Raw genomic sequence first — 12,242 nt, forward strand, 5'->3', positions numbered from 1 at the left:
GTCATGAATAGTAGCTGCAAAGGAGAGTCTGACATACCTGGAGAGTGAGGAAATGGGTAAGCAACTTTGGAGATGCACCTGACAAGAGGGGGCTTTGGGCATTCAACCAATGAAATGCAGATAGGAATTTCAAACTGAGAGAGGGTTTCCCCCCCCCCCCTTTGTTTTTGGTCAGCAGCAGTTTTTCCCCGGGTAGCAGGAGAGACAGACTCTTCCAGGAACAGAGTCCTTGAATTCATTGAAATGTTCAAGTAGGGAAAAGTTTAGATAGCACATTGGGTTTTATTATTTTCCTTGTTTGGGGGTTTGGAAATTATGTCTGAGCTGGTTATTCATTTTTCTCTTTTGTAATTAAGGGTACGTCCACACTGCTCGCTTATTTCAAAATAAGCTATTCCAGAATAGTTATTCTGGAATAGCTTATTTTGAAATAGCACCTCTACACTGCAGGGAAGCCTCAAAATTAGTCCAAGGCAGGCTTCTCTAATGTAGACATGCTACCTCGATTTAGAGCCCCAGGAGGCACTGGGGAGGAATAACTTAGGGTCTGTATACACTTGCACCCTCTTTCAAGAAAGGGATGCAAATGAAGACATTCGAAATTGCAAATGAAGCACGGGATATAAATATCCTGTGCTTCATTTGCATTAAGGCGCTATTTCAAAATAGTGCTATTTCGAAATAACAGATGCTGTTAAGACGCGGTTATTGCGAGTGAAAACCCTTCTCTAGAAATAACCCTTATTCCTCATACAATGAGGTTTACCAGTTATTTTGAGAGAAGGGGTTTCTCTCAAAATAACTTCATTTTAAAAGCGTCTTTTATTTCAAAATAGCGCCATAACACGAATATGCAAATGAAGCACGGGATATTTAAATCCCGGCTTCATTTGCAATTTCGAATGTCTTCATTTGCATCCCTTACTCGAAAGAGGGTGCAAGTGTAGACATACGCTTACAATATCCCTGGTGAGGGGCTATTTCGAAATAGCAGCAATGGAGTATCTACACACACCTTATTTCAAAATAGCTATTTTGTAATAGGTGTTATTCCTCTTAGAATGAGGTTTACAGATTTCAGAATAAGCCGTCTGTTATTTTGAAATTATTCTGAAATAACGGAATGGCTGTGTAGATGCTCACATTGTTATTTTGAAATAATGCTAGTTATCTCAAAATAATGGTACACTGTAGACACGCCCTAAGGATTATAGCCTAATGATTCTTTCTGAGTCTATTTCAATCCTGGCTTTTAATACCCAGTCATTTACTCTGCTTGCAACAGTAGTTTTGTTTTAATAATAAAAGTGTTTTCTTTTTGTTTTGGTTAACACTTGGTTGATTTTTGTGTCTTTAAACTTACATGCCTAAGTTACTCAGGATGAGCAGAGCCCCTACAGATTCTACAAATTCTCTCTGTTTTTTTTCCTAACTCCAACCAAAACAGACATTGGGGCAGGTGGAGAGCTTTGCCTCAGGAAGGGAATTCCAAGTGTTGTCTTCCTTGGAAAATGGGTTATTTTATATTTTTAGTTACACTTGGTGTGGCAGCAATCAGTCTTCTTTCTTTTTGGGTCTCAGAAAAACTGAGACCAGACAAGTTTGTCTCTGGGAGTTAGAGAGACAAGTTCTTAGGGTATGTCTACACTGCCACCCTAGTTCGAACTAGGGTGGCTAATGTAGGCATTTGAACTTGCAAATAAAGCCCGGGATTTAAATATCCTGGGCTTCATTTGCATGTTCCCTGGCGCTGCCATTTTTAAATGCCCCATAGTTCGAACTACCTGCCCGCAGCTACACACGGCACAGACTAGGTAGTTCAAATTAAATCTCCTAAATTGAACTACCGTTATTCCTCCTGCAAGGACGTTTAACAGTAGTTCGAATTAGGAGCTTTAATTTGAACTGCCTCGTCCATGCCGCGTGTAGACACAGGCAGGTAGTTCGAACTACCGGGCATTTTAAAATGGCGGCGCCCAGGAACATACAAATGAAGCCCGGGATATTTAAATCCCAGGCTTCATTTGCAAGATCGCATGCCTACATTAGCCACCCTAGTTCAAACTAGGGTGGAAGTGTAGACAAACCCTTACAGAGTTTATTCTGCTAGCTGGCCACCATATATACACTCAAACTGCCAGGTAGTGGAATTGAGCTGTGACACAGGATTTTTTTAAAAATTGCTTCTTTCCAATGACTAGCGTGTTCCTGTTGATGAGCAAATCCTGTATTTCTTCATCAAACTTTTCTCTAATGACAAATCTATAGCCTGTTATTTCTGTATTTGCTTATTGACTATCCTGACATATGATTGTTCATCAGACTGCTTGCAGTTACAGTGGACAAATGAAAAACAATATAAAATCCCTAGGTATGCATATGAAATGCAATTGTAATAGACGCTGTGCAGAACATCTTATCAAAGTTTTAAAAATATTTCAAATAGTAAGCAAAGGGGTAAAATGGGAGAAAACATGTCTGCCTCAGAGGATATTGATTAGTGGCTTTAAAAAACTAATAATTATATTAACTACTGGATAAAAGATGTTTATGAAAGTTATACTAACCCTACTGATTGAGAACAACAATCCTGGCTTATCTGTGCAGATCCCAGTGAAGCAGAATCTGAGTTTCCAGTAAAACAAATGTTCCCAGACAAAGGTTATTAGGCTGAGTGCCATGGCTGCTGCGAGCATGTAAAATACGCCTGCCATGTTGTCAATATCCAGCTGGCTGCTCATGACTTCATTCTTCTCATTATGACAAATACCAGTCAGCCACAGTGTTTCCAATTCTTCCATCTCTCCTGCAGAAGACAAGAAATTGTACACTTAGGGTTTGAAAACCATCATGCATAGTATACTGAAAAAATTAAAATCTAGGATATAAAAATTCCATCTTGAAAAATACAGCACTTTATAGTTTCTCATTTATTAAGTGACTCTATTTCTATTTGCTAATTTAGGATTAAATTACTGAAATAGATTGCAGGGTATAATAATACCTCAGGGTGTATCTACACAGCAAAGTCATTTTGGAATAGCGGCCATTATTTCGAAATAACTATGCAAGCATTTACACAGCAATTCATAGAATCATAGAATCATAGAATACTAGGACTGGAAGGGACCTCGAGAGGTCATTGAGTCCAGTCCCCTGCCCTCATGGCAGGACCAAATACTGTCTAGACCATCCCTGATAGACATTTATCCAACCTACTCTTAAATATCTCCAGAGATGGAGATTCCACAACCTCCCTGGGCAATTTATTCCAGTGTTTGACTACCCTGACAGTTAGGAACATGATTTCCTTAATTACTACGCCATTATCTTCCCTGGCACAGAAGTTAAACTAACTGGTCTGTAGTTTCCTGGGTTGTTCTTATTTCCCTTTTTATAGATGGACCTTATATTTGCCCTTTTCCAGTCCTCTGGAATCTCTCCTGTCTCCCATGATTTTCCAAAGATGATAGCTAGAGGCTCAGATACCTCCTCTATCAGCTCCTTGAGTGTTCTAGGATGCATTTCATCAGGACCTGATGACTTGCAGGCATCTAACTTTTCTAGGTGATTTTTAACATGTTCTTTTTTTATTTTACCTTCTAAAACTACCCCCTTCCCATTAGCATTCACTATATTAGGCATTCCTACAGACTTCTCGGTGAAGACCGACACAAAGAAGTCATTGAGCATCTCTGCCATTTCCAAGTTTCCTGTTACTGTTTCTTCCTCCTCACTGACCAGTGGGCCTACCCTCTCCTTCGTCTGCCTCTTACTTCTAATGTATTTATAAAAAGTCTTCTTGTTTCCCTTTATTCCCATAGCTAGTTTGAGCTCATTCTGTGCCTTTGCCTTTCTAATCTTGCCCCTGCATTCCTGTGCTGTTTGCCTATATTCACCCTTTGTAATTTGTCCTACTTTCCATTTTTTATATGACTCCTTTTTTTATTTTTAGATCATGCAAGATCTCGTGGTTAAGCCAATGTGGTCTTTTGCCATATTTTCTATCTTTCCGACACATCGGAATAGCTTGCTTTTGGGCCCTTAACAATCTCCCTTTGAAAAACTGCCTACTCTCCTCAGTTGTTTTTCCCCCTCAGTCTAGATTCCCATGGGACCTTACCTATCAGCTCTCTGAGCTTACCAAAATCTGCCTTCCTGAAATCCATTGTCTCTATTTTGCTGTTCTCCCTTCTACCCTTCGTTAGAATTGTGAACTCTATGATTTCATGATCACCCAAGCTGCCTTCCACTTTAATATTCTCAACCAGTTCCTCCCTATTTGTTAGGATCAAATCTAGAGCAGCTTCCCCCCTGGTTGCTTTTTCAACCTTCTGAAATAAAAAGTTGTCTCCAATGCAGTCCAAGAACTTATTAGATAGTCTGTGCCCCACAGTGTTATTTTCCCAATTACAGTATTTTGAAATAATTTTGAAATAATGAACAGCTTATTCTGACTTCTGCAAACCTCATTCTATGAAGAATAATGCCTATTCTGAAATAGCTATTTTGAAATAAGGCGTGTGTAGACGCTCCACTGCTGCTATTTTGAAATAGCCCCTCACCGGGGCCATTGTAAATTATTCCTCCTGGGGCTGTAAATCGAGATAGCCCATCTACATTAGGGAAGCCTGCTTTGGACTAATTTTGAGGTTTTCCTGCAGTGTAGACGTGCTATTTCAAAATAAGCTATTTCGGAATAACTATTCCAGAATAGCTTACTCTGAAATAACTGTGCAGTGTAGATGTAGCCTAAGATAGCTCATATTTCATCACCATATTTAGTATTTCTAGCTAGAAGTTAGCTAAACTTGATTAGACAGGGATGATCTAGATCGGGGTTGGCAACCTTACCAAACCAAAGAGACAACCTACGTTAAAATTCAGAACAAGTGGTCAACAAAGAGCCATATAAAAATGCCCATTTTCATGACTGAAAATATACAACCTAATATTGTAAGGAGGTGCAGGAGTCTGCACTGGGGTGTATGAGGGCCTCAGGGCAGGTGGTTCAGGTGTCTGATGGATTCAGGGCACAGTGTTGGGGTATGAGGGATGCAGGAGTGTTATGGCAGGGGGCCAAGGATGTGGGGGTGCAGGAGTCTTGGGCTATGTCTAGACTACGGGGTTTTTCCAGAATACCAGAGTTATCCCGGAAAAAGTCTGCCATGTCCAGCAAACGTGTCGGCTCGTCCACTTTTTTTTGCGGAAGAGCAGACGTGCTCTTTTCGAAGCCCTGCGTTCCTCCTCCCAAAAGGAAGAAGGGCTCTTTGGAAAGAGGGGGTGTAGCTGGGCCAAATTTAGGAAAAGCCTCTTCCGAAAAAACTATTGGAAATGGTATGAAAATTGCAGAGCACAATTTGAGTACCTTTTTGCAATTAAACCCCATAGTGTAGACATAACATCTGTTGGGATATATGAGGGGCTCAGGGAAGGGGGTTTAGATGTATGATGGACTCCAGGCACAGGGGTGAAGGTAGGGAGGATGAGGGAAGTAGGGTAGGCCCTCCTAATGGCTAAGACCTCAGCCCCTAGAGCTTGGGATTGTAGGGTCAAATCCTCCACCCACCCCAGTCCCAGGAGCCACCACCACCAGCCTCTCTAGTGCAGGAGCAGCAACATTCCTCATTCCACGAGGAGTAACGGTAGTTCGAACTAGGAAGCCTAGTTCGAACTACCTAGTTCGTGCCGCGTGTAGCTGCGAGGCACGGGGTTCGAACGAGCGGGGATTTAAAAATGGCGGCGCTCCGCTTATGCAAATGAAGCCCGGGAAATTCAAATCCCGGGCTTCATTTGCAATTGCGGTATGCCTACATTACCCCGCTAGTTCGAACTAGCGGGGTAGTGTAGACATACCCTACGAGAGCAGAGAAGCTGCAGTGGTATGGGTTTCAGCCCAGTCTGGGTAATTCCCCTGGGTTATGGGCAGATTTGTACAGTACTCAAGTAAGCTAGCTGTGATTGCCATGTAAACAGACACTTAGTTAAAAATTAGTTGATTTTCGACTTTGTACATTTCAAAGATTTATCCACTCTATATAAAAAATAGTTCATTCTCATGAGAATTACAGTGCTTACTTTTTAACACCTCATAACACCATCCACAAGGAAGAACAGTTCTAAATTGTCCTTAAAAAATCACTTTATTCTGGGACTATAAATACATTTATTAATCACAATTGTAGCCCGTGATCAGGGTCCTTATATGTACTCCCTTAACTTAAAATATTAGGATTTTTATTGTTTGGTTTGTATTACAATAACTCCTCAATGAGATGTTGTTTTCCCATTTTTGTCCTCCCTAAGATCTACCATTAAAACACACAAAGACTGAAGAAAAGAAAAATGAAAGTCAATAGAAAGTGTAATATTTATTTCGTGTGTGTTACCTTCAAAGGCCCAGACAATGCATCTTTATTGATGTCCACAGTAAAATCAGTATTTCCCAACACTGTCAAAATAAGCTTGGTATAGCTGCTGTGCTCTTTCACCACAAATTTCATGGTGGGATTTAATTCTCTTTTTTATTACTGTGTATTTTGCATTTCCCTTCCTGCAACATGTACAACTAAAGTAACTAGTAATAAGACAATAAACAGCCTATTGAAGAATGACAGCACAAACAACCCATGCTTTTTTAAACTCAGATGTGGCTGTGGGATCAGTCCTCACAAGGGATGTTCTGGGATAAGGATGTTAAGCAAATGCTTATCGGATAGTCAAGTCAACTAGTCAATACCCCTTCTTCCCCCACTGCCTCTATCAGATAGAAGCGAAAAAGGGGGTCGAGGAAGAGGGGATACTTCAAAGCAGCAGTGCCTCATGGAGCCCGTACCTGGGATCTGTGTGGCACTGCCACTTTGAAACACAATGGCAGCATTTCAAAGGGGCAGCATCACACAACTGATCCCAGGCTCAGCTGTGCATCACTGCCCCTTTGAAACTGACCCCGGGATCCATGAGGGCGCTTCTGCTTTGAAATGCACCCTGGGACTCTTGTACATTTCAAAGCTGGCATGCTTGCATGCAGCCCGGAGTCAGTGGGACTTCCCACTGACCCCACGTTGCACGCAGAGTTCTGTATTCCTCCTTTGAAATGTACATCAAAGGAGGAATGTGGAAGTGCCTATCGACTAGTAGAGTAAGTTCATGGAAATTCCATCAACTACTTGACTAGTAAATTAACCGATATTTAACATCCTTAGTCTGGGAGCACCATCCAGTTTCATTCCTGACCCTAGCAACCTACAAGGAAAAAGGTGTTTTGCAGAGGTGCAAGTAGTGCTGTTGCAATACGTCTCTTTATACCTAGTTAAGAGTGCAATCATTTCTAGCAGACGGCTAATATATACACTCCACAACAATGTGTCTCATTTTGAAACTACATAACGTTCACCCTCCCCTACCCTCCCTAAAGAGCACCTGAGGGATGGAAGGCTCAGGTTTGGGGTGGTCCCTAATGGGGGGGCACCCCTACCCAGCCCCTTTCAACTGCTTGATGATTCTGGCTCTTTTCTGTCTGGTTTTATGAGAAGCAATCCTACTCCATGCACATCCCATTTTCCTGGCATAATCAAACTCTTACCTTGCTTTAAGTTATGACAAGAAGAAGCCATATACCTAGCTAAGTTACGATAAGAGGATACAAAACTGTAATGATAAAACTATATACCTAGCTCTTACCGTTTAGGAGGAGTTCTTGAACAAACTGACAGATTCACTCACAGGCAAACTCTCTGAAAAGTACAGATTATTTGAATGTGTGTGTTTTTTTTGGTGTGTTCACATAGTTTATTTTGTATATATACAATTGGTTATTCAATTACAGTCAAGTTAAAGTTATTGTAAGGCTGAACTTACACAATTTAATTCCATTGACAACACATGTCATTGAGAGAACACATGTCATTTCATGGTTTATCATTTATAAACATTTTGGTGTAATTATGGAATCTGATTTCAAATATCCCAAATTTTGGATTTGGGGTTTGGCTTAGGTCATTATAGTGATAGGAGCTATTTGCAACACTGAGTGAATTTGAATTCAAAGCACTGAATTTTGGGGTGGTCTTAATTTTGGTTCAGAATAAAGATACAGATTTTAGGTCCTTCAGATAGTCAGTACTCTGAGCTGGAAGTGGCCAGAGAAAAATGAACAGTAGCTACAGGTAAAGGACTAATCGTCTGTCCGCATATACTCTCCACATATGTGATGATGATGGCGCTCACTCGTTGCTGAGTATGATCATCTTCCATAGGAGTTGTGGACCTTCAAGTGAATTATAAGAACATAAGGACATACGAATGGCCACAGTGGGTCAGATCAAAGGTCCATCCAGCACAATATTCTATCTGCCGAAAGTGGCTAGTATCAGATGCCCCAGAGGGAGGGAACACAACAGGTGATCATCACGTGGTCTGTCTCCTGTCACCCACCTCCAGAGAAACAGAAGCTAGGGACACCATTCTTACCCATTCTGGCTAATAGCCATTGATGGACCTAACCTCCATGAGTCTATCTAGCTCTTTTCTGAACTCTGTTAAAGTCCTAGACTTCACAATATCCTCTGGCAAGGAGTTCCACAGGTTGACTGTGTGCTGAGTGAAGAAAAACTTCCTTTTGTTTGTTTTAAACCTGCTGCCTATTAATTTCATTTGGTAACCCCTAGTTCTTATATTGTGGAAATAAGTAAATAACTTTTCCTTTTTAACTTTTTCCACATCAGTCATAGGCCTCTATTGTATCCCCATTAGTCTCTGCTTTTCTAAGATGAAAATTCCTAGTCTTTTTAATCTCTCTTCATATGGGACCCATTCTAAACCTCTGGTTGTTTTCGTTGCTCCTTTCTGAACCTTTTCCAATGCCAATATATCTTTTTTTGAGATTAAGTTACCACATTTATACACAGTAGTCAATATGTGGGCATACCATGGTTTTATATAGAGGCAATAAGGGTATGTCTACACTACCACCCTAGTTCGAACTAGGGTGGTTAATGTAGTCAATCGAAGTTGCAAATGAAGCCTGGGATTTAAATATCCTGGGCTTCATTTGCATCTTGTCGGGCGCCACCATTTTTAAATCCCCGGTAGTTCGGACTCCGTGCCCGCGGCTACACGCGGCACGGAGTAGGTAGTTCGAATTAGACTTTCTAGTTCAACTACCGTTACACCTCGTTCCACGAGGAGTAACGGTAGTTCGAATTAGAAAGCCTAATTCGAACTACCTACTCCATTCCATGTGTAGCCGCGGGCACGGAGTCCGAACTACCGGGGATTTAAAAATGGCGGCGCCCGGCAAGATGCAAATGAAGCCCGGGATATTTAAATCCTGGGCTTCATTTGCAACTTCGATTGACTACATTAACCACCCTAGTTCGAACTAGGGTGGTAGTGTAGACATACCCTTCGAGATTCACCTGTGGGCTGGAAACAAAATCTGGCAACTGAATTCCTTCCACAAACTTCATTGAAGAGGTTGGATTCAAACTCCAACAATCAAACCCATGCCTAAGATTCTGGATTTGTCTCAGACCAAACAGGTTAGGCTTTCTTTCTAAAGTGCATTTGGATATGGTCCAAGTCAACAGAAAGTTCATGAGAACAGATGTAAAATTTCAGCCACAACTGAACTTTAGAGTGTGAATCTCAGAAATTCTAGCCTAAAACCTGAACCCTGAATTCTAGCTCTGTATCTCAATCCTCTACTTCTGTGCATAACAAGTTAATGGGAAAGCAGAAGGGCTAATGATCAAAGAAATATAGGAGATAAAAAAGACTAATAAATCCACATATTCCACAGATACAGTAAAAGACTCACCCAAATAAAAATAAAGGATAGAAATGCTTAAATGGAAACCTTGCCATGGCTAGTTTAAATTTTCCTGGCCTGGTCTCCGACCAAAGGTGCTTTTTAAAAAACAAACTGATTTCTTTCAATGACAAGTGATGAAGTAGTTGAGTATGGGTACAAAACTGAAAGTCAACAGAAGAAAACTACTTTTTGAAAATCACCCTTTGGCTATGCACAATGCAGATGTGCTAGGTTTACAAATGCTTTTTGGCAATGATGGAGAAAAGACAAAAAGGCTGTACTGTGAATGTTCCTTGAATGCAACAATTTGCATTATTTATCATTAAAGAAATGTCAAGAGAGAGAATACAAGCATGAACAATCTTTGTATCAGGAACTGGCTCACATTCTCGCTGCCTGAGGGAAAAAAGATTGAATCTTCAACATTTTAAATGGAGAGCCAAAATTCTCATTCAGCATGGATTCAATTAGAATTTTGCGACTAGTGTAAAGATAATGTTCTTGAACTTCTTCTGAAACAGATCAACAGCAAATTCACCCAATTCAGTTTCAATCCAACATTTAAATTATTACTTTTTTGTCAAAATGAGAGTTAAGCAAATTTCTTTTCTCTGAAAGATTTTCATCCATGCAGCAATAATGAAACATTTTGCAAAGCTGAATTTTTTATTCAAAACAACTTGACATTTAAAAAATTCCTTCAGTTTTATTGATTTTTTTGAAAAGCGCCTGAAATCTAAATTAATTGTTTTGATTAATCTGAAATGCATCTTCTTTAGAATTTTCAGTTCACAAAAAGTTTCATTATCAGCAAGGGAGCTGACAACCACCGTGGGCCTGGGACAAGGTGCAGGAGACCCAGTTCCACACCCGTTCTCATTATTCTACTGGAGACAGCCCTCAAATGTTGGTTCTGTAAAGACTGGGATTGCATTGCATACTGTATCCAGGGATACTCCAGCTTGAGGAATTTTTAGGTGATGGAAATGCTAACAGAAATGGCTGACTGCTTGATTCTGAAGAATCTCAGAACTAGGACAAAGGCTACCAATGCTGAAAGCTAAGTCTGAGTGTATCCTCCCTTCTTGAGTACAGATAGTCAATATCAACAAATTTGTATCAAGAGCCTAACTGAGGCCTATCCTCAAGGTGCCTCTTTTGGGCCACCACAGGATAAAATTAAGACACTAAGGACAAATAATGGAGAACAGATGATAGCTGGATTGAGAGCTTAATCATAGGAAGATATCAGCATGGTAGTCTGGATGCTCTGCGGTTGACAAGGGAAGCCCTTGTCGACTGTCCCGGTAAATCTCATTCCATGAGGCATAATGGGGCGGTTGACAAGGGCTTCGCTTGTCAACCATGGAGCGTCCAGACTACTGCGCTCTGCCGCCAAACAGCTGATCAGCACAGCACGGCAGCCATTTTGATGTAAATGAAGCAGCAATTACTTAAATCGATGCTTCTTTTTCCTATGTCTAGAAACCTAATCTACCTGGCTCTGTCGACGGAGCCATGTAGTCTAGACATACCCTTAGAGCTGTGGCTACAGATAGCACTAGCAGCAGAATATTCTTGCTTCCACCCAGTATGATCCCACAACAAAGTGTTCTACACGTGTTTTAAGGAATAAATGTATTCCTTAATTTTAATCCAGATTATTGCCCTCAAATGTAAAGAGAAAGGTTTATGTCCTCCCATCTAATTTTCACACTTGATCTGCTGTTTACAAATGACTGCTTTCCATCCTTTGGAGTACCACAAGCTCTCATAGTCACTGTATTATATATGCAGATGAGATGCAGATTTGAAGTATTGATAAAACTTAACACAAACAGAATTCCACAAACAACCTTAAATCCGAAAACCAAACAAGAAAAGAAAGATCTAATGAAAAATTCTGCAGCCCTGACCTGCAAGATTTGACTCAAATACCTGAGACATTAAAAAATGGATTATTGCTTTCTAGAGTGAAAATGAGAGATTATATTTATACTATGAGCTCTATCATGGAAAAGGTACCTACTGTAACAACTTGCATGGTTCTTGGGAAGAGGTGCACATATTGCAGGAGAAAAGAGTTTGGGAAAGGCACTGGAAGTTAGTCCTCATGAGTATAGTCTGAGGCTATGACTCTACTGCCATTTTTTCTAGTTGTTTTTTTGGAAGAGGCTTTTCTGAAATTTGGCCCATTTACATTGGGCCAAATTTCAGAAAAACCTCCTCTTTCAGAAAAAAATTGTCTTCTTCATGAAGACAGGGCTTCCAAAAGAGCAAAAAATGTTGGAAGAGCAGATGCGTTCCCTGAATGTAGCAGAGTTTTTCTGGGATACCTCTGGAAAGGTATCCTGGAAAAACTCCGCAGTCTAGATATAACCTGAATGAACGTCACATTTATAATACCTCTGTAAATAATTCTTTTAAT

At 40.5% G+C, this 12,242-nt stretch overlaps 1 protein-coding gene across 1 annotated transcript in view; it reads right to left on the minus strand.

Moving 5' to 3' along the window:
• GRIN2A (glutamate ionotropic receptor NMDA type subunit 2A) overlaps positions 1–12,242 on the minus strand; it is a 511,029-nt gene that overhangs the window by 18,271 nt on the left and 480,516 nt on the right. Inside the window, exon 11 of the mRNA XM_075899286.2 lies at positions 2,568–2,806. Within this exon, the coding sequence (XP_075755401.2) occupies positions 2,568–2,806 (239 nt within the window). The remainder of the gene's footprint in view (positions 1–2,567; positions 2,807–12,242) is intronic.

The sequence above is a fragment of the Pelodiscus sinensis genome, chromosome 15 (assembly GCF_052426305.1).
Source record: "Pelodiscus sinensis isolate ZL-2025 chromosome 15, ASM5242630v1, whole genome shotgun sequence".
NCBI lineage: Eukaryota > Metazoa > Chordata > Testudines > Trionychidae > Pelodiscus > Pelodiscus sinensis.